Raw genomic sequence first — 23613 nt, 5'->3', positions numbered from 1 at the left:
TTGGTGTTTTTTATTTACAGGTGATGGGTACGGCCATGGGGACCAGGTTCGCGCCCAGCTATGCCAACCTCTACATGGGGGAGTTTGAACAAACCCATGTGTGGGGGAGCGGCTGGGCGTCGAATCTGGTCCTCTATGGCCGGTATATTGATGACCTTTTTATTATTTGGGATGGGGATCACCATTCGGCCACACAGTTTATTCAATCATTGTTCTCTAATCACTACAATCTCACCTTCACTTCCACTTTACACACCACCAAAATTAATTTTCTGGATGTCAATTTAGAGATTATTAATAATAAAATAGTCACATCCACATATAAGAAGGAGACGAACACTAATTCTTATTTACATTTCACAAGCTCACACTTTAGGCCTTGGAAGCAAAACATCCCCAAGGGACAACTTATTCGCCTCAGGCGAAACTGCTCAAGTTTTGTCACCTTCACTGAACAGGCAGATATTTTACTTACTTCCTTCAGAGAATGAGGATATCCAGAAAATATCTTACAGAAGGCCTTAATGGAGGTTTCTGGTATAGATAGAAATACACTTTTACAATATCGCCCCAAAAAAGAGGAGTATGGTAGTAATGAGGATAAAAGCTTCTCCCTATGTAAGTTTAATAGTTGTGCCGGACAGATTAGAAATATAATAAATAAAAATTTTAAGATCCTGAAACAGGATCGTATTTTAGGGGAGATATTACCTTTGGTACCACAAGTAATTTACAGAAAGAACAGGTCTTTGAAAACCCTTTTAGCTCCCAGTCTCCTGAAAAAAGTAGATAATGATGACACTATTAGGAAACGAGAACAAGGATCAGAATGGCTGACCAAGAAACCGACCGGTTTCTTCCATTGTGGCAAGAATAAATGCCAAGTGTGTCCACATATGCCTAGAAAGACATTGTCAATTGAATTACCTACCAAAAAAGAGGTATATACAATTAAATCATTTCTGAATTGTGACTCCTCATACATTATATATCTTCTTTGGTGTAGTTGTAATTTATACTATGTGGGCCGCACTACTAGAAAACTACGTACCAGATTTATGGAGCATAAAAGAAACATCGTTAAAGGTTATTTAAAGCATAGTGTTTAACGCCACTTTGATTCCGTACACCAGAGAGATCCAGGTTGCCTCTCTATTTTAGCATTAGAACAAGTGGCTCCCACCACTAGAGGTGGGGATAGATTCTCATTATTATGTAAAAAAGAAATTTACTGGATGCTACAATTCAATTCGGTACATCCGACTAGTCTAAACGAGACAATGGAATTGAATGTAGTTGCCTGATTTCTTTTTCTTATTATCTGGAAATATATATGGTTGTCTTTATCTTCTGCCCCCTTTCCCTTTCTGCTCTGTTCAGATCTTCAGAGTTGTATTCCATATTCCCTATTTCATGATTGTGTTTACATTTAATCTGTATCTCCCTATAGGAACCCTTTGTTCCTACCAGGATCATTTAGGCTAAAGGATGTATAAGCAGGCTTTTTTCTTAATACTCATTTCTTGTTTTATGTTGATGGAAAATTATAGTAATGTATCTGGATGCCATATTTGAGATTTCACAAATGTATGGGTTAATGATTCTCTAATTTTGGATAAAAAGCGGCCAGAGATTGGGACATTGGCCGCCTCCGCACGCAGCTGGTACAGGTGACAACTCTGTGTCACCTGTGTGTGTTCTACACAGCCTTGGAGGCTCCCACACACACCCGAGACGGGACAGAGGCGTTATTCCCTGTCAGCTCATTTAGGTTGAGTGGTCACTGGGTATTCCCAGAGATACGGTAACCCCTCTTGGCAGGGGTCAATCCAGGGCTGTGTTGACACCCAACATGGGCGGGGGGACCGTTTTCCCAAATTTCTGGCTTTATAACAGATTGATTTAGTTACTACTACTATTATTATTGTTTATTTATTTATTATTTTTTGCTTGTTGCATAGCAACCCGATTTCATATAACCATCTGAATCTCCCAAGGGTCTAAGTGGTTATCTAATCAATCATGTGACTATAACCAGTCATATGATTATTTTATATGTGGGTCCTATGGGCCGCGCAGTGGATACATCATTTAAACATTGAAGCGTCTCTCCGAGCTCCCGGTCATGTGACACGGGGGTGAGGTCATCGCGCACTACGGAGGTTCTGTATCGGTTGCATAGCAACCACGAAGTCTCCGTACTCACAGCCTATTGGCTAAATTTAGTAAACACCGTCACGTGACCCGGAAGGAGCGCGTAATGCGCTCCACGGAGTCCTACGGGCGGGATGAGCTTGTAGAGAGGGGACAGCAGTCCATTATGTTAACTAAATGCCCCCTATGCTATGAGTGGACTGTGCACCCTTGCTGTTTATTGGATCCCAGGTGGATTAGGGGAACAATTAAAAACGATCCAGTGGGCATCTGGGAGTAAGTCACATGACTCCTGTTGACCTTTGACCCCTCATGTCGTTTGTATTAATTTCTAATTGGTTTTATATATAAATTAAGCTGGTTCTTGATAATTTTACTGTGGGTTTGCCTCCCGATCACCTCTTACTATACATATATTGTAGAAAATAGTATATTATACTAATACTGTGGATGATTAAATTAAATGCTTGCAGCACACCTGTTGGGCATCAGGTCGTTAAAGGGGTTTAAATAGATCCCATACTGAGACTGAGCTTTACTTCTGATGAAGCTAGGTGACCGAGCCTAGGGAAACGCGTTAAGTGTCAAGCTGCCATCATCACATGTGTCGTACTTTTCAAGAAGGATCCAGATATGGACTTTTGATACATTCCTTGCTTTTGGAATCTTCTCTGTTGGACTGCATCATCACAGCACTGATTGGAGAGACCCAGCCTGCAATAATCATTACAGCTTGCCTGCTGTTTACATTCAAGCCTCTGGAAGTCTCCATCACCATGGGTAACACCAGCTGTATTTAACACCAAAATTCCCCAGGGAACTTTACTCACTGCCACAGTCCGGGATCCTTTATAGACACACACCAGCAGCTATCATTATTTTCTCTCAGCTTAATATATGCCTTAATTGTTTTTATGATATTATATTATAGATTATTTGTTGTTTACTTATTAAATTCTATGTCTTTTTAATATTCATCCACGTCTGTTTATTAATATTGGAGAAACACCCAGCGCCAGTTTAATTTCTTCTTGCACATTATTGTTTTATTGGGACTGACAATCCCTTACTGGCAGCAGTGACAGCGCGTCTGGGCCTTGTTCTATCATTTGGCTAATGGTGTCCTGTAGCCAGAAGCAGAGCCATTAAACTCACTGGAAGTGGGTCATACTTCTCTCCCCTAAGTCCCACGAAGCAGGGAGACTGTTGCCAGCAGTCTCCCTGAATATAAAAAACCTAACGTAAGTCTTTTTCAGAGAAACTCAGTAGAGCTCCCCTGTAGTGCGTCCAGTCTCACTGGGCACAATTCTAAAACTGGAGTCTGGAGGAGGGGCATAGAGGGAGGAGTCAGTTCACACCCTTTGAAAGTCTTAAAGTGCCTATGTCTCCTGCAGATCCCATCTATACCCCATGGTTCTATGGTGACCCCAGCATCCTCTAGGACGTATGAGAAAAGAACAAAACAAACAAAATAGTTGAAAAGATGCAATTGTCATTCTATGGTAAGCAACAGAAAGGTGAACAGAATGGCAGCTGGAACTCACATGTCTAAAGCAGTTGACAGGCGCTGCGTGGTAATCGCCTTCAATAATGTATTTTCCCCAGTCGAAGCCCACAGCTACAGCTAGAACGAAAAGAGATATTTCAAGCACCCACTTAAAAAAAAAAAAAAAATCATTAACTTGCAAAAGTTCAAATGTATTTTTATGCAGTTCTAGATGAATCAAGTAAGTTTGGCAGGCTGTCAGGCACAAATCATACATTATAGCAAGCAGCATTAAAATGTATCTTTTTTTTAATTTTAATTTTCCAAATGTACACCACCAATTTACAATAGGTTTCTGTGCAAATTATTTTTAATGTCATTTTGTTATTAATCTTTTTGCTTTCATCCTATAGGGAAGTATATGCAGACCTAAGGAGGCTGGAGCTGGAGAGACACTGGGGGCAGTAGCGGCTCTTGCAACGGGCAAGCAGGCTTTTTGCCCGGGGTGCTGCTACCCCGAGGGCGCCGCCGTGGCAAGAGCCGCTACTAATCCACCCTCCCTTCCTGGTTGCAGAGGGCACTGTGTAACAAATTCAAGATGTATTGCAATAAGAAAAACAACAAAAAAACATTTGTACTATTGTAGATGCACAGGCAATAAACAGATTACCTGTGTAAAGCAGATTACAATGTAGCCATGCTCATTTTACTGCGTTGTAGCATGCTACATCACGGCATGCTGCATGGCGTGCCAGGCTGCAACTATTCGCAGCTGGCGATCGCTCCATAAATTCCTATAGGAATTAATGGAGCGATCGTCAGCTATGAGGAATTAATGGAGCGGTCGCCAGCTGCCGGCGTTGCTGACTGACGCTAGAGGTCAAAATTGACCCCTAGTGTCAGTGGGGCACTGCTATGGAAGAGACGTCATGATGTCTCTCCCATAGAGAGGAGCCGGCGCCCGGAGACAGCAGCAGCGGCAGCGGTCCGGAAGCAGGGGTAAGGCTGGTAAGTATTGTTTAGTTTTTTTAGGGTTTCAAAGCGGCGCTACTACAGGGGGCACATACTGGGGGCACTGCTACTGGGGGCACAGCTACAGCGGGTACTACTACAGGGGGCACAGCTACTGGGGGCATATCTACAGGGGACAACTACAGGGGGCACATACTGGGGGCACTGCTACTGGGGGCACAGCTACAAGAGGCACAGCTACTGGGGGCACAACTACTAGGGGCACAACTACAGGGGGCAAATCAACTGGGGGCACAACTATAGGGGGCACTGCTACAAGTGGCACAACTACAGGGGGCACTGCTACAGGGGGAACAGCTACTGTGGGAAAATTAACTGGGGGCACAGCTGCTGGGGGTACAGCTACTGGGGGCACAAGTACAGGGGGATAACTATGGGCATGCACCTTCCTTATGAAGAAGCCACGTCCCTGTTTTGGGGCATGCACCAACTGTATTTTACCTGGGGGGGGGGGGCACCACAAGGTCTAGAACCAGCCCTGACTGGGGGCACATGGCATGGGGGGGGTATTCTTTACCTGGACCCAGACATGTTAGAGGGGACTGGCGGGGCCGGTCTGTTGCTGAAGGAAACTTTTGTACATATTTGCAGTATCATTATAGTATTATTGTATTTTCTATTTATAGGGGGGAGGGGCATGTACGTGCATGCACACCCCTTGTGAGAGGGGGCGCGCGAACACTATTTACGGGGGGCATGCTGCGAGTCAGGGGGTGTGGACTCACGGCACACCCCCCCCCCCTCCCCCATTTATTAGCAACCAGCACTTTGGGTGGTGGGGCAGATCTAGACTTCTCTTTTAGGCGGGGCGGTTTATGAAAGAATCATAAATCCTCCCCCTCCAATCATTGCTCCTCCTGCTTCCTGTCCCAACTGTCAGAGAGAGAGAGGAGACTACTATGTAGCAGGACCATGCAGGGTGACATGATGCAGGCAGGAGACAAGTGCAGAGATCTTCCTGGTTTCAGGCATGATTCTACCTCTCCTTGACACTACATCCTGGCACTACTCCTGCTCACCACTGTTTCCCTCCACAACCTAAGGAATCCACTACTGCGGGATGGAATCAGCAGCGCTGGCCCTCTTGTAGGGGTGGCCAGGCCATGCCCCTGCCCAGTACTACTTCGTGGGATGTCTTCATAAGTTTGCCTCAACAGATTAGATAAACCCACAATGTAATTATAAAAACTATAGGGTCTATTTATTATGCCTTAGTGAGAATATCTTCATGATGGTGAGTGAACATGAGGGATGAATCTTTTCCATGGCCTGGGTGAGGCATCTCTATAACTCAACGGCCCAAAGGTCAGTCCACAGGAGGAAGAAGCCTTTGTTCTTAAAAGGAGACACCCATGTTTGCCCTTGGGGTCCCGCTACAAAAGTGGTTTGAGCTGGCTATATACACACATTGCTCTGCACATTTATATATATCTATATCAAATATTGCCCATATCATCCGATCGCTGTGTGCGACAGTTTGTTCGAAATGACTAGGTTACTGCTAATAACATGCTGATCAGTATGACACTAAATATGGGGCAATAATGTGATTTTAACCCTGTGGCATACTTGCCTACTTTTAAAAAGCATTTCAGGGAGATTGTGAAAGTAACAACTAAAAGCGCGGGCGCGTACTGCTACATCGGAGAGGCGTGTTATGAAAATGACTTACATCCAAATGTAAATGAGGCCCAAACTTAGTAATATCTATTTGTTGAAGAAAAGACACTGATATTTTGCAGGATTTGTTTGTGTATTGTGTTTTACAAAAGGTTCCATATACTGTAAGTGGCCACGAGAAACTTTATTTAAAATGCATGTAGTCATTGTGCCTTATAACCAATGCAGGGAAATGGCACTGATGATCCCATTTGAATGTATTTATCTCTGATTTCTTTTTTCCCCCAAGAATGTAATAGCTGCATAATGGGGGTAAGGTGCTATCAGGGAGATTGCTGGACTATTCAGGGAGTGAGGGAGATTGCCGCTATTTCAGGTCTCCTACAGAATGAGGGAGGGTAGGCAACTATGCCCTGTGGTATGTGTAATGCTGGTTTATTACTAATATTGCTATATATTAAAACAGTGCGCTGGGCATATAGTGACTGTGTGTAAATTATGTGTTATGTAGGAATATATTTATGTGTAACAGTATGGCTTTTATCAGCAATTGCGTATTCTACCGTAACACTTTTATATATATATATAACATAATGATACTGATTTATACATATATTGGTTGCTATGGGGAACAACACTATTTTTCATCTTTAAAATTAAAGGGAGGGGGCTGGAATGGGGACTGGGGAGATAGACTGGGGGTAGGAGCAGATAGGGACTGGGGAGATAGAGAGAGGTCTGTTCCAGCTTCCACACAATCCCAGATGATGATGTGATACAATTTCATTATGTTATATTCTCCTGCATGTGTATTACAGAGTATACAATTACTGTGTTGGAAGACAGCACTCTCAATACATATAGAGCAGCAGAGCCCAGTCAGTGTGATTGCTGCTCCTGCCCGTACACGTTGTCAGTCACTACCACATAGCATAGTGTGCAATACCCCCATACCAGGAGCAGCCGGAGAGCTTCCTGCCCTGGGCACATTCCCCCAGAAGTTACATTACAGCTGCTGACACCTCACCATACATGTACCATACCTCCCAACATTGCAGCGCAGCAAGGAGGGACACTTTCGCGCGCCGGAGGCGTGCACCCGAAGTCAGGGGGCATGGCCTGCCAGAAAGTGGTGTGGCCTCGCAGCAAGTGCCGCAATCGCAAGCCATGCCCCCGTTTTCATCATTATGCGAGCTGCTGGCCATGCCCCCAGTATCCCTCTCTGCCGTGAATAGACACTGTGCGCATGCGCACATCATCTATTCACCGCTGCTCTGCTTAGAGCAACGAGTGACAGGGGGACCTCCCAATTGCCCCCCCACCTGCGGGACACTGCGACCCGCGGGTGGGACAGACCATGAAAACCGGGACTGTCCCGCCAAAATCGGGACAGTTGGGAGGTATGCATGTGCTGAAAAAAGGGTGTGTGATCCTGCACAGGACTTAGCTATATAGGTAAGAATTTCAGAAAAATGTTAAATACCATGTTTATTATTATTTATTAGCAGTTTTTTATATAGCACAACATATTTCGGTATGCTTTACAATTAGAACAACAGTTATAGAACATAACTGTGCAAAGACAGACAGACATAGAGGTAGGAAGGCCCTGCTTGAAAGCTTACAATCGATAGGGAAATAGGCATTGATACACAAGGATACCTTTCGCATAATGGTCCACCAGATTGCTAGGTTGTTAATGATTCTATGATATGATCACCCAGCAATGTTGGAAGACAAAATATGTGAGGTTATGTGGACTGTACAGAGAGGATGTAATTGGATAGGGAAGCATTGAAGGTTATGTGGGTGGGTCTGGAATTTGATGGGCTTGTCTGAAGAGATGAGTTTTCAGGGAACGTTTAAAGGTTTGGAGACTAGAGGAGAGTCTTATTGTGCGTGGGAGGGCATTCTACAGAGTGGGTGAAGCCCGGATAAAGTCCTGTAATTTTGAGTGGGAACAAGTAAAACATGTGGATGGGAGACACAAATCTTGTGCAGAGAGGAGAGGTCTGGTAGGGAGATATTTTCAGATGAGTAAGGAGATGTATGATGGTGCAGTTTGGTTAATAGCCTTGTATGTAAGTAAATGTATTTTATATTTAACACGGTAGTATACCGGTAACCAATGGAGGGACTGACAGAGCGGATCAGCAGACGAAGAATGTCTAGCGAGGAAGATTAGCCTCGCAGCTGCATTTAAAATGGATTGTAGTGGTGAGAGCCTATGTTTGGGAAGACCAAAGGTAATGCATATTTTGTTATATTTCAAACATATCACTCATGTTGGTGGTGCTGCCATGAGTCCAAGGTTTACAATTTTGTATGTGGTAGGTTTCTCCTGCCTAGGCAGTGGAAAAACCTGAAGAGTAAAGGGCAGTACAGACGTTCTTTAGATGTAAGCTGAACGATCTATCAGTGACCGCTCAGCACACATCTCACGCCCCCGCTCAACACAGCGCGATGTGTGCTAAGCGAGGGGGCCAATCTAGCACCGGTGATAGCGACGCGTGGGGCCGTGCATCGCTATTGTTGTAAGGCATACACACGACAGATCCGTGCTTAAAATCTAAGCAATCTAGTCAGATTGCTTAGATTTTAGGAACGGATCTCTCCATGCGTACCCCCATTTAGACTCTTTTTGGGGGCACACTTTGTATAAATGTAAAGATTTTAAATTTAATGTTTATTAATAATAGAGATGAGCGGGTTCAGATCCCTGAGATCCGAACCCTACCGAACCTCCCTACCCGAGTCCGGATCCGAGTCAGGCTCGGGTTTTCCCGCCTGACTCGGAAACCAGAACGAGGCAAAACGTCATCATCCCGCTGTCGGATTCTCACCGGATTTGGATTCCATATAAGGAGCCGTGCGTCGAGGACATTTTTACTTCAGTCTCGGAGAGTGTAGTGAGAGGACGTGCCTCTGTCCTCAGTGTCTGTGTGGGCGGGAAAGTGAGGTGGCGATTCTAGTGCGGTCTTGTGCTGCTCAGTCCAGTGGAGTCATTGTATTATGCTGCCAGTCACAGTGGTGTTGTCCTCTGCTGCTATATGTCCCCAGTGCTGCTGGCTGCTGTAGAAGTCCCTTGCAGTTTTGCTGTGTTGTCTTGCATCAGACCAGGGGTAGTGTCTCTCTTGTGCAGCATCAGTCCAGTGACCAGTCACAGTGGTGTTGTCCTCTGCTGCTATATGTCCCCAGTGCTGCTGGCTGCTGTAGAAGTCCCTTGCAGTTTTGCTGTGTTGTCTTGCATCAGACCAGGGGTAGTGTCTCTCTTGTGCAGCATCAGTCCAGTGACCAGTCACAGTGGTGGTGTCCTCTGCTGCCATATATCCAGTGTTACTGGCGTATAATACCAGTGATATTGCTGTATAATTCAGTGATATTGAGATATAATTCCTGTGATGCTGGCGTATAATTCCTGTGATACTGGCGTATAATTCCTGTGATATTGCCTTATAATTCCCGTGATACTGCCGCATAATTCCCGTGATATTGCCGTATAATTCCCGTGATATTGCCGTATAATTCCCGTGATATTGCCGTATAATTCCTGTAATATTGCCGTATAATTCTCGGAATACTGGCGTATAATTCCTGTGATATTGCCTTATAATTCCTGTGATACTGCCGTATAATTCCCGTGATATTGCCGTATAAATCTCGGAATACTGGCGTATAATTCCTGTGATATTGCCGTATAATTCCAGTGATATTGCCATATAATTCCCGTGATACTGCCGTATAATTACTGTGATATTGACGGATAATTCTCGGAATACTGGCGTATAATTCCTGTGATATAGCCGAATAATTCAGATGATACGGTCATATAATTCCTGTGATTTTGCCGTTCAATTCCAGTGATATTGCCATATAATTCCGATGATACTGGCGTATAATTCCTGTGATATTGCCGTATAATTCTCGGAATACTGTCGTATAATTCCTGTAATATTGCTGTATAATTCCAGTGATATTGCCAAATAATTCCGATGATTCTGGCGTATAATTCCTGTGATATTGCCAAATAATTCCTGTGATATTCCCGTATAATTCTGGTGATATTGCCATATAATTCCAGTAATCCTGCCGTATAATTCCAGTGATCCTGCTGTATAATTCCATATAAATCCATATAATTCCGTATACATCCAGTCCAGTGGTGCTGCCATATAAATTCAGTGGTGCTGTCCTGTGCTATATATTATTTACTCCAAATAAAGGGGTTATTAATATTTAATCCAAATAATTTTTACAGGGTTTGCTCTGTGAGGTGTAGGGGAATGCTCTCCTGTGCCGCATATTGTGTTATATAACTCCAGAAAAATAATGGAGAACACAAATTTGGAGGATAAAATAGGGAAAGATCAAGAACCACTTCCTCCTAGTGCTGAAGCTGCTGCCACTAGCCATGACCTAGACGATGAAATGCCATCAACGTCGTCTGCCAAGGCCAATGTCCAATGTGATAGTAGAGGGCCTGTAAAATCCAAAAAGCCAAAGTTCAGTAAAAAGACCCAAAAAAAGAAATTTAAATGGTCTGAGGAGAAATGTAAACTTGCCAATATGCCATTTACGACACGGAGTGGCAAGGAACGGCTAAGGCCCTGGCCTATGTTCATGACTAGTGGTTCAGCTTCACATAACGACTGAAGCCCTCATCCTCCCGCTAGAAAAATGAAAGAGTTAAGATGGAAAAAAACACAGAAAAGAACTGTGCGTTCCTAGATAGTATCACAAATCCCCAAGGAGAGTCCAAGTGTGCCGGCGGTTGCGATGCCTGACCTTCCCAACACTGGATGGGATGAGGTGGCTCCTTCCACCATTTGCACGCCCCCTGCAAGTGCTGGAAGGAGCACCCACAGTCCAGTTCCTGATATTGAAATTGAAGATGTCACTGTTGAAGTACACAAAGGATGAGGATATGGATGTTGCTGCCGCTGAGGAGGAAGTTGATGATGAGGATTCTGATGGTGATGTGTTTTGTTTTGTTTAAGTCAGGCAGCGGGGGAGACACCTGTTGTCCGTGGGATGACGAAGCCCAATGTGATGCCTGGGCAAAATAAAAAAAACCCACCTCTTCGGTGTGGAATTATTTCTCCACAAATCCGGACAAAGGTGTCAAGCCGTGTGTTGCCTGTGTCAAACTGTAATAAGAATGGGTAAGGACGTTAACCACCTAGGAACATCCTCCCTTATATGTCACCTGCTGCGCATTCATCAGTAGTCAGTGTCAAGATGTGAAACTTTGGGTAAGAGCGTAAGCAGTCCACTGACACCTAAATCCCTTATTCCTGTTGTACCCAAGCTCCTGCAAGCCACACCACCAACTCCCTCAACGTCAACTTCATCCTCAGCCATGAACGTCAGTAGTCCTGCAGGTCATGTCCCTGGCAAGACTGACGAGTCCTCTCCTAACCGGGATTCCTCGGGAGGATCCTTGAGTGGTACGCCTACTACTGCTGTTTCTTACCCCCAAAATCACAGAATTTGGGGGTAATTTTGATCCTATGGTATTATTAACCTCAATAACATTCATTTCCACTCATTTCCAGTCTATTCTGAAAACCTCACAATATTTTTTTTATGCCAAAAGATTGCACCGAGCTGGCTAGATGACTAAGCAAAGCGACACAAGTGTGCGGCACAAACACCTGGCCCATCTAGGAGTGGCACTGCAGCAGCAGACAGGATGGCAGATTTAAAAAATAGGCCCCAAACAGCACATGATGCAAAGAAGAAAAAGAGGTGCAATTAGGTAGCTGGATAGCTAAGCTAAGCGACACAAGTGTGCGGCACAAACACCTGGCCCATCTAGGAGTGGCACTGCAATGGCAGACAGAATGGCACTTAAAAAAACTAGGCCCCAAACAGCACATCATGCAAAGAAGAAAAAGAGGTACAAAGAGGAAGCTGTGTGACTAAGCTAAGCGACACGAGTGTGCGGTACAAACACCATGGGATGTGCTGGAATTTGCCCAGATGTAATACACGCACAATTTTGGTGGCACAGGAAAGCGTACCCCTAAAGCACATACACACACGGCAAAGCCTGTAAAATTAATTTGGATAACAACCCTTTTATTTGGAGCTATTATAATAATATGCAGCACAGGCGAGCGTACCCCTACACCACACAGGGCAAACCCTGTAAAAATGATTTGGATAATAATATAAGTAATGTATATAACCCTTTTATTTGGAGTAAATAATATACAGCACAGGAAACTACTACTGGACTTATGGTAGCACAAGACAGCACCACTGGACTGGATTTATATGGCAGTACCCCTGGACTTATACGTCAGTACCCCTGGAGTTGTACGGCAGTGTCAGACAAGATGGCACTTTAAAAAAACTAGTCCCCAAACAGCACATGCTGCAAAGAAGAAAAAGAGGTGCAAGATGGAATTGTCCTTGGGCCCTCACACTCACCCTTATGTTGTATAAACAGGACATGCACACTTTAACAAACCAATCATTTCAGCGACAGGGTCTGCCACACGACTGTGGCTGAAATTACTGGTTTGTTTGGGCCCCCACCAGTGGCGTAACTAGAAATGTTTCTCCCCTATGCCAACACATTCTGTGCCGCCCCCCCCCCCCATAATTGCCATAGTAAAGTGATGAATCAGGGCGTGGCCTTGCTGAAATGGGCATGGCTTTGCATAAAGGGGCGTGACATGGCAGGAAAAGACTACCTTATACCCCAGTTTTGCAACCTGCACGCCCAGACGTTGGCCACCACAGGAAAAAAAATAATCCTGATTCATGCCCCTTACATTATTTGTCATTTTTCCTCCTTATAGTAATGCCCAGTATACATTATGCCACATACTGCAATGGCCCTTAGACATTATGGCACACACAATAATGCCCATGACACAATATGCCACACACCATAATGCCCCCGACACATTATGCCACACACCATAATGCCTGTGACACATTATGACACGCATCGCAATGCCCGTTATACATTATGCTACACACTGCAATGCCCGATACATTATAGTACATACAATGCCTGTGACACATTATGACACACACCGCAATGTCCGTGATACATTATGCCACACACTGCAATGACCCTGAGACATTATACCACATACCACAATGCCTGTGATATAGTATGCCACACACCGTATTGCCAGTGGCACATTATGACACATACCGCAATGTCCGTGATACATTATGCCACACACCGCCATGCACATTAAACATTAAGTCATACAGTAAGGCTTCTAATTACTTTTAAATTACCTGCTCGTTGCCAGGGGTTTCATGCTCTTGGTTCCATGCACGGTGCCAAGGGTTTTCATGCTCAGGGTGTCATGCTTGTTGCCAGGGGTTTCATGCGGTAGGTGTTATGCTTGTTGCCAGAGGTATCATGTGCTGGGTATCAAACTTGTTGCCAGGGGGTAATACTCGTTGCCAGGGGTTTCATGCACTGGGTGTCATGCTCGTTTCTAGGGGGTAATGCTTGTTGCCAGGGATTTCATGAGCTGGGTGTTGTGCTTGTAACCAGGGGGTCCCCCGTGCCTGTGCATTTTGGGAAGGAGGACACGGAGGGCACAGCGCACGTCTCTCCTGTGTGTCCCTCCTGGGTCTCCGGCGGCATGTCTGACAAATGAAGTGCCGGTTCGTGAACCAATCAGAGCTCACGAACGGGCACTTCATTTAATGGGCACGCCACTGCCGCCGGAGACCCAGGAGGGACACACAGGAGAGGCGCGCGCTGTGCCCTCCGTGTCCTCCTTCACAAAACAGCCTCAATCAGTGGTGGTGGGGGCACCCCCGCAGCCCTGCGCACCTCCAAGCGACCGCAGTGGCTGCGGCCCCCTAGTTACGCCACTGCCTTGCCTATATGGCACACTGCAGAAGGGAAGGGAGACTTGTCTCCAGTTCGGGGTTTCCGTGTGACTGCGCGGACCTGGACATAGGTGGACCTATGTTTTATATATCACCTACTTAACTGAAGATAGCAAGTTCATTCAGCCTTAAAGTCAATGGGAAAGTCAGAACCAGACATGTCTCCGTCATAAAACATGTTGTCATGTCTATAGATACAGTACATGTAATCTACTATATTATTATTTATAGGAGTCTCTCCACGTATGATTATAATTATATTAACAAAGCCATAGTTATCTGCATTAATACGTTGCCAATTATGTAACTAACTACTGACATTTACTGTGCAGCAAGAATATACATTTACATTGCCTGCCCTGCCCTGGCTGACACTCACCAAGCGCGGCAGGCGGCAGCGATGTCTTCCCAGGCGGCGCGGCGGGACTCAGGAGTCCTGGGACGGACCGGACTAGGCCGCAGCGCAGCTCACCCTGCTCAGTGCCCTGATTGACAGCCGCGCGAACTCACCAAGAGAGCGGGCGGCAATGGCAATAGGCATGGATGGCGGCAGCGGCGGCAATGTATTCCGGCTTCCACTGCTTCCAGACCCTCTGGCAGCAGCAGGAGGACCCTGCACAAACACCCTCCGTCGCCAGTCTCTCCTCCTCACTCGGTCTTGCCACGTGCTGGGGGCGTACACACCTGACCTGACCCTCCCTCAGTCATAGAAATAAAGCCGCCCACCCTCAAAGCCGCTCCACCCTCACCTTTGTGTAATTGGCTGGCCAATCTATCTGTCAGCCTAGCTGACAGCCAAAGCTTGTCCCTCAAAGTGACAGCGCCCCATGCCACGGCGGGGTCTGTGGGGGCAGTAGTTATGTCACTGGCCCCCACCAAAAAAGAAGCAATCAATCAATCTCTCCTTGCACAAACTGGCTCTACAGAGGCAAGATGTCGACCTCATCCTCAGATTCCTCACCCCTTTCAGTGTGTACATTCTCCTCCTCACAGAGTATAAATTCCTTTCTGGAGGCAATTGCTGGTAAAGGTCTTCCCGGAAGAATTTATATTTCATTTTGATGAACATTATCTTCTCCACATTTTCTGGAAGTAACCTCCTACGTCGATTGCTGACAAGGTTACCGGCTGCACTAAACACTCTTTCGGAGTACACACTGGAGGGGGGGCAACTTAGGTAAAATAAAGCCAGCTTGTGCAAGGGCATCCAAATTGCCTCTTTCCTGCCAGTAAACATACTGACTGTCTGACATGCCTACTTGGATGCTGTCACTCATATAATCCTTCACCATTCTTTCAATGGTGACAGAATCATATGCCAGTGACAGTAGCCAGTGACAGTAGTCCGTAATCGTTGGCAGGTCCTTCAGTCCGGACCAGATGTCAGCACTCGCTCCTGACTGCCCTGCATCACTGCCAGCGGATGGGCTAGGAAATCTTACCCGGTGCGAACGGGTCGGAACTGCGCATGCGCGGCGGCTGCATTGCGCAGGTGCGTCGTTGCCCGGCGACGGCTGTCACCGGGCAGCAACGTCGCGTACGAAGAAAACGACTGCAAGAAGATCGACAGGAGGAAGGCGTTCCGGGGCATCAACTCACCATTTTCCGGGCGTGGAGATTCGAATGCAGGTGTGTCAAGGCATTTGGAGGGCGGATGTCTGACATCAATTCCGGGACCTTCATCGCTGGATCCATCGCACAGGGTAAGTAACTGCAGGGCTAGTCTTGTTTTACACAAAACTTTTTTAGCATAGCAGGGCTGCACAAGTGATCGCAGTCCTGCTATGCTAAAATACACTCCCCCATAGGCGGCGTCTAGTTGATTGCACGAGCAGCAAAAAGTTGCTACGTGCGATCAACTCGGAATGACCCCCAATATGCTGTACATTTGAGCGTACCTCTACACCACACAGGGCAAACCCTGTGAAAATTATTTGGATTAAATATTAATAACCCCTTTATTTGGAGTAAGTAATATACAGCACAGGACAGCACCACTGAACTTATATGGCAGCACCACTTGAATGGACTTATACGGCAGTACCACTGGACTGGATTTATACGGCAGTATCATTGGAATTATATGGCAGTATCACTGGAATTATACGGCAGTACCACTGGAATTATACGGCAGTACCACTGGAATTATATGGCAGTACCACTGGACATATATGGCGGTACCACTGGACATATACGGCAGTATCACTGGACATATACGGCAGTATCACTGGACATATACGGCAGTATTACAGGACATATACGGCAGTATCACTGGAATTATATGGCAGTATCACTGGATTCATTCTGCAGTACCACTGGACATATACGGCAGTATCACTGGACATATACAGCAGCACAGGGACACCACCATTGGACTGATGCAGGAAAACACAGCACCACTGCAATGGACTGGACTTATACAGCAGCACTGGACATATGGCAGCAGAGGACACCACCACTGTGACTGGACTGATGCAGCACAACACACCACCACTGAACTGATGCAGCACAACACAGCACCACTGTACTGGACTTGTACAGCAGAACTGGACATATGGCAGCAGAGGACACAACCACTGTGACTGGACTGATGCAGCACAAGACACTACCACTGTACTGATGCAGGACACCGAGGACGGAAACACGTCCTCTCGCTACACTCTCCAATGCCGGAGTGGAAATGGCGGCTACGCGCGGCTCCTTATATGGAATCCAAACCCCACGAGAATCTGAAAGTAGGATGATGACGTTTTGCCTCGTTCTGGTTTCTGAGACAGGCGGGAAAGCCTAAACCTGACTCGGATCCGGGCTCAGGTAGTGAAGTTGGGGGGGAGGGGGGGGGGGGGAGACAGTTCGGTTTGCTCATCTCTAATAAAAAACAAGTCTAAATACCCACTGACTCATTATTGCTCAAAATGCCTGTATAAAAACATGTTCTTTGTCACGTGTGTGTTTGTAAATTCAAGTGGAAGGGTACATAAAAAGAAATTTCACAACCATATATATCAGCTATGAGATTCTTCCACATATAACACAAATTGGGTATGGGTCATAGGGCCGACATGCATTAGGTCGGCAGTCATTAGGTCAACCACTATTGGTCGACACTTGAAATAGGTTGACACAGTCATTACGTCGACATGAACAAGGTTTTGTTACTTTTTTTGTGTAATTTTCATTGTAAAGTGACAGGGAACCCCAATTAGTGCACCGTGTCCCCTCGCATGGCTTGCCATGCTTCGGGTAAGGTGCCTCACTACGCTTGGCACAGGTTACTATTCCCAATTGTAGTCCACGTATATCGTAAAGTATGAAAAAGTTCAAAAAATGAAGAAAAAAATTAAAAACCGCATGCAACATTTTTCCATGTCGACCTAGTACATGTCGACCTAGTGACCATGTCGACCAATAGTGGTCAACCTAATGACAGTCGACCTAATGACCATATACCACACAAATTGTTAAAGGGTGAAAAATAGATGTATATATTTCAATCTGAGCCCAAGCATTTATTTTTAGTAAAAATTGCTGTAGTGTGTATATACGTACTATTAGAGAAATCTTAACACACAATTTCCCAAATCACCTGTGAAAAGGGTTCAATATTGCTGTTCAAATACAGAAAACAATGAAAAGGTATCCATCATCTCCCAGGGTACAGTTCTCTATATTAGTGTTAACAATTCCTTCAAATTCAATAATCACCGTTGAGGAATTGCTGGTCTTATTTTTCATTGATCAGGAAAAAAGTCCCACAGGTACATTAATCAGATTATCCTGCACAAACGCATCAGTTATTTTCCCAGAGTATGTTTAAGCAACACAGAGCAGAAAACAGAAGTAACAATATGAATTCATCTGTTAATCAATATGTTTCTCTGTGTAACCTTATTGTTACATTATGCATATCAAATGGCAAGAGTTGGAAAAAAGGTTACATTGAGCAGTAATCATTCACAATGTTGCTCTAGATCACTTGTGCCAGTTATACTATAATTACCATACAAAAAGACAATGTTAAATCGCAGTAAAGATACCATACTGAACCCTTATCCGGGTGGTCTTCAGTATGCCGACTGACGGGATCCCGGCGCACAGTATACCGGCGCCGGAATCCCGACAGCCGGCATACCGACATTTATTCTCCCTCGTGGGGGTCCACGACCCCCCTGGAGGAAGAATAAAATAGCGTAGCGCGCCACCGTGCCCGTAGCGCGGTGAGCGCAGCGAGCCCGCAAGGGGCTCATTTGCGCTCGCCACACTGTCTGTAAGCCGGCAGTCGGGCTCCCGGCGCCGGTATGCTGGTAGCCGGGAGCCCGACCACCGGCATACCATACTGAACACGAATTATCCTGCACAAATGTACAGAGTTATTATCCTAGAGTATACTCAATTAGTGTTGACACCACCGATAAAAGATGAAAATACCAATGTAAATTGATCTACTAGTTTGCTTTGTGTAACTGTATTGTTACTGTATACATATCATATAAAAAATAATTTTTTGTTGTTTTAGAAAAAATTTATTTCTTTAGAGATTAATATTTCAGTCTACTGGTAGTGTAGAACAAACGAGAGGGGCACTATGGCGTCTGACCACTTCTGCTGTCCACAGTCTTCCTTAGGAATGTGTGGAAAGACAGTGTCCATGAAATGAGGTAAGTGAATGGTCACTGGTAGATCCTGCAGGGATAAAATGCCCCCCATACCATTATTGGCATTGCAGGAGTTCACTTACTCCCCCAGCCTCCTGCGTCCCAGCATGGATGCTTAGGATAAGATTTCCATATGTAGGATCAGTATTCCAACATGGAATCCAGTGTGAACGGCCGTTTGCAGGTTCACCTCAAAGTGAGGCTTGGACACACAGAGCAACATTGTGAATGATTACTGTAACTTTTTTTCCAACTCTTACCATTTGATATGCATAGTGTAACAATAAGGTTACACAGAGAAACATATTGATTAACAGATGAATTCATATTGGTACTTCTGTTTTCTGCTCTGTGTTGCTTCAACATAACTGTACACTGGGAAAATAACTTGTAGCGTTTGTGCAGGATAATCTGATTACTGTACCTGTGGGATTTTTTTTCCTGATCAATGAAAAATAAGATTAGCAATTCCTCAACGGTGATTATTGCATTTGTAGGAATTAACACCAATACAGATACCTTTTTATTGTTTTCTGTATTTGAACAGCAATATTGAACCCTTTCCACAGGTGATTTGGGAAATTGTGTGTTAAGATTTCTCCAATAGTACGTATATACACACACTACAGCGAATTTTGCTAAAAATAAATGCTTGGGCTTAGATTGAAATATATACATATATTTTTCATCCTTTAACAAATTGTATTATATGTGGAAGTAATGCATAGCTGATATATATGGTGGTGAAAATACTTTTTATGTACCCATCCATTTGAATTTACAAAACATGTTTTTATACAAGCATTTTGAGCAATAACTAGTCAGTGGATATTTAGACTTGTTTTTTATTTTTGATAATTAATAAACAAAACATTTTAAATCTTTACATTTATACAAAGTGTGCCCCAAAAATATACGTTATAGTAAATTTACCGTTGATAACGGTATTTCTCCTAAGTCCACAGTATCCACAGGATAACATTGGTATATGATGAAGCGACAGCAGATTTGCACCAATCGGTCAAAACTTTTTGGCCTCCCAGCATGCAACGGGCCCATCCATATATCCTTGCCTCCTGGCTCAGGCAAATCAGTTGTATTCCCAAAGCTCAAGGCAGGAGCATCATAGATAGCCCTAATCAGGCGAGAAGAACAAACATGCACACCCTTCCGTACAAGAAGGAAGAGGTTAGTGAGTAAAAGGATCCTCAAATCAGGTGCATCAGGGTGGGATCCCTGTGGACTTAGGGGAAATACCGTTATCAATGGTAAGTTCTTACCATAACGTATATTTCTCCGGCAGAGTCCACAGGTTATCCACAGGATAACATTGGGATTTCCCAAAGCAATTTAGTGGTGGGGACGCTCCTGATTGGACAGGAGAATCCTTCGCCCAAATTCAGCGTCATGAGAGGCAAAGGTATCCATGGCATAATATCTAATGAATGTGTTAATGGAAGACCATGTGGCTGCCTTACATATCTGTTCTGCTGAAGCACCTATTGTGTTGGACCTACCTTACGAGTAGAGTGAGCAGAGACATTAGCCAGAACAAGGAGATCAGCTTGAGAATATGCTTCTGAAATAGTCATCCGAAGCCACCTTGCCAGTGTATGCTTATCCGCAGACCATCCTCTCTTGTGAAATTCATAGAGAATGAAGAGAGAATCTGTCTTTCTGATGGCACTGGTATGATCCATGTCACGGACTACGTCCAACGATGCATCTCCCGAAGCAAAGTCCGGATTTTAAGACCGAGACTATAATTTCTTCGTTAAGATGGAATTTAGAAACCACCTTAGGAAGATACCCAGATTTGGCTCAAAGAACTGCTCTATCTGGATACATAATTCAGAAATGGAGGATGACATAACAATGCCCCTAAATCTGAAATTCTTCTAACAGAAGCAAGGTCAGTAGAAAAAGAACTTTAACTGTCAACCATCTAAGATCCAATATTTCAAGTGGTTCAATTGGGACAGCCTAAAAGGAGCTTTAGGACTAACTTAAATCCCAAGGCATTGTAGTTAGAACAAAAGGAGGTTTAATGTGTCGCATTCGTTGGAAAAAAAATGCGCACATCCTGTAGGTTAAAAATTTTCTTTTAAATCATATAGTCAACGCTACACTTGTACTCTCAAGAAAGTCAGTCATAACCTTTATGCATTCATACCTGAAAGATTCTGGAAATTCTGAAACATCAAGGGTCAATATTTGATCCCTACACCATTGAATATAGTCTTGCCATATTTGGTGATAAATGCAAATTAAGGCATTTTCCTTGCTCTGAGCATATTTAGAATAACCTGTTGTGAGAGTCCTCTTGCCTTCAGGACCATGAGACGGTAGATCTGGCCGTTGAAGCAGTAGGAATGGAGCATCCATTGACCTCTATATATCTGTGTATCAATGTCATCTGGACCACACTGGAGCTATTGTATCACAGCAACCTTACCTTGTCTTACTTTTCTTATCACCCTGTATCACCAGGTGATTTGTGGAAACACATGAACCAGAAGAAAGTTGACAAGTCCTCCAGAAGATCGCTGTTGGATTTGTTCTTGACTCATATGCGAAACCTTTGTTGATCTGACCGGACGGCATGAGATGTATCTACGGCAACCCCCATTATCTACCAGAGTTTTTGAGACCTAGGGGTATAAGTCCATATGTTTACCTAAATGGCAAGCAGACTGACAAAATCTGCTGCCCAGTTTACAACTGCTGGAATGAGTACAGGTTGGATAATAGGATTTTAATTACCTACCGGTAAATCCTTTTCTCGTAGTCCGTAGAGGATGCTGGGGTCCAATTTAGTACCATGGGGTGTAGAAGGGTCCTTTGGGAGCCATGGGCACTTTAAGAGTTTAATAGTGTGGGCTGGCTCCTTCCTCTATGCCCCTCTTACCAGACTCAGTCTAGAAACTGTGCCCGAGGAGACGGACATACTTCGAGAGAAGGAAATACACAGATAGTGGTGAGAATCACACCAGCTCACACCGAATAGAAAAACCATGCTGACCAGCATGTAACATGAAGAAACCATGCCAACCAGCATGCAACATGAAGAAATCATGCTAAACTGCATGAAACATGAAGAAACCATGTTAACCAGCATGCAACTAACAGCAGGAACTAGAAGAAACCCTGCTAACCAGCATGAAATAGCAACAGCAACAGCTGAACCAATACTTAACCAACAATAATGCAGGAAAGCGAAGCACTGGGCGGGCGCCCAGCATCCTCTACGGACTACGAGAAAAGGATTTACCAGTAGGTAATTAAAATCCTATTTTCTCTTACGTCCTAGAGGATGCTGGGGTTCCATTTAGTACCATGGGTATGTACCAAAGCTCCCCGTACGGGAGGGAGAGTGCAGAGGCTCCTGCAGAACAGATTGACCAAACTTTAGGTCAGAGGCCATAGTATCGAACTTGTAGAACTTAGCAAACGCGTTCGACCCTGACCGAGTAGCTGCTCGGCAAAGCAGTTAAGCCGAGACACCCCGAGCAGCCACCCAGGAAGAACCCACTTTACAAGTAGAGTGGGCCTTAACAGATTTTGGACACGGCAAGCCTGCCGTAGAATAAGCATGCTGGATAGTAAACCTGATCCAGCGAGAAATCGTCTGCTTAGAAGCAGTACACCCAACTTTGTTGGGATCATAAAGGACAAACAGAGCGTTTGACTTTCCGTGACAAGAAGCTCTGTTCACATATTTTTTCAAAGCCCTCACTACATCCAAGGACTTTGGGTAATCGAGGTGTCAGTAGCCACTGGCACCACAATAGGTTGGTTGATATGAAAAACCGACACAACCTTTGGAAGAAATTGCTGACGAATTCTGAGTTCAGCACTATCCTCTTGGAAAATCAAGTAGGGGCTCTTGTGCGACAATGCCCCCAAAACTGACACACGTCTCGCAGACGCCAATGTGTGACAGCCTTCCAAGTAAGAAACTTGACGTCCACCTCCTGCAAAGGTTCGAACCAATCTGATTGCAGGAACTGAAACACCACCTTAAGATCCGAGGGTGCCGTAAGAGACAAAAGGATTGTTGGATGTGCAGAACTCCTTTCAAGAATGTCTGAACCTCAGGGAGGGTAGCCAATAGTTTCTGGAAGAAAATGGACAAGGCCGAAATCTGGACTTTTATGGAGCCCAAGCGAAGGCCTACATCCACACCTGCTTGCAGAAAGAAGAGAAAACATCCTAGATGAAACTCCATCGGTAGGGAACTTTTTGGATTCACACCAAGACACATACTTTTCCCCAAATCAGATGGTAATGTTTTGACGTTACTCCCTTCCTAGCCTGTAGAAATTACCATTTTTTGGAATGCCTTTACGAGCTAAGATCCGGCGTTCAACCTCCATGCCGTCAAACGTAGCCACAGTAATTTTTGATAAGCGAACGGTCCTTGTTGAAGAAGGTCCTCGCGAAGAGGAAGAGGCCTCGGATCCTCCAAAAGTAATCCCAGAAGATCCGCTTACCAAGCCTTTCTTGGCCAGTCCGGAGCAAAGAGGAGCGCCTGAACTCTTGTTCCTTTTAAGAGTTTGAGAATCCTTGGGATGAGAGGAAGTGGAGGGAACACATACACTGACTGGGACACCCACAGAGTTACCAGGGAATCCACCACAACTGCTTGTGCGTCTCTCAACCTGGAACAGTACCTCCAAAGCTTCTAGTTGAGGCGAGAGGCCATCACGTCCATCTGAGGTACACCCCATCGGCCTGTTACCTCTGCGAATACCTCCAGATAGAGGCCCCATTCTCCTATATGGAGATCGTGTC

At 44.9% G+C, this 23613-nt stretch overlaps 1 protein-coding gene across 7 annotated transcripts in view; it reads right to left on the bottom strand.

Moving 5' to 3' along the window:
- L3MBTL2 (L3MBTL histone methyl-lysine binding protein 2) overlaps positions 1-23613 on the bottom strand; it is a 772791-nt gene that overhangs the window by 494538 nt on the left and 254640 nt on the right. For all 7 annotated transcript variants that reach the window (XM_063940374.1, XM_063940377.1, XM_063940380.1 and 4 more), the window contains one exon: positions 3699-3778. In XM_063940374.1, the coding sequence (XP_063796444.1) occupies positions 3699-3778 (80 nt within the window). The remainder of the gene's footprint in view (positions 1-3698; positions 3779-23613) is intronic.

Source organism: Pseudophryne corroboree, chromosome 9 (assembly GCF_028390025.1).
Source record: "Pseudophryne corroboree isolate aPseCor3 chromosome 9, aPseCor3.hap2, whole genome shotgun sequence".
NCBI classification, from domain to species: domain Eukaryota; kingdom Metazoa; phylum Chordata; class Amphibia; order Anura; family Myobatrachidae; genus Pseudophryne; species Pseudophryne corroboree.
Note: the sequence above shows the minus strand (reverse complement) of the source record. Positions and strands in the feature narration are given on the sequence as shown.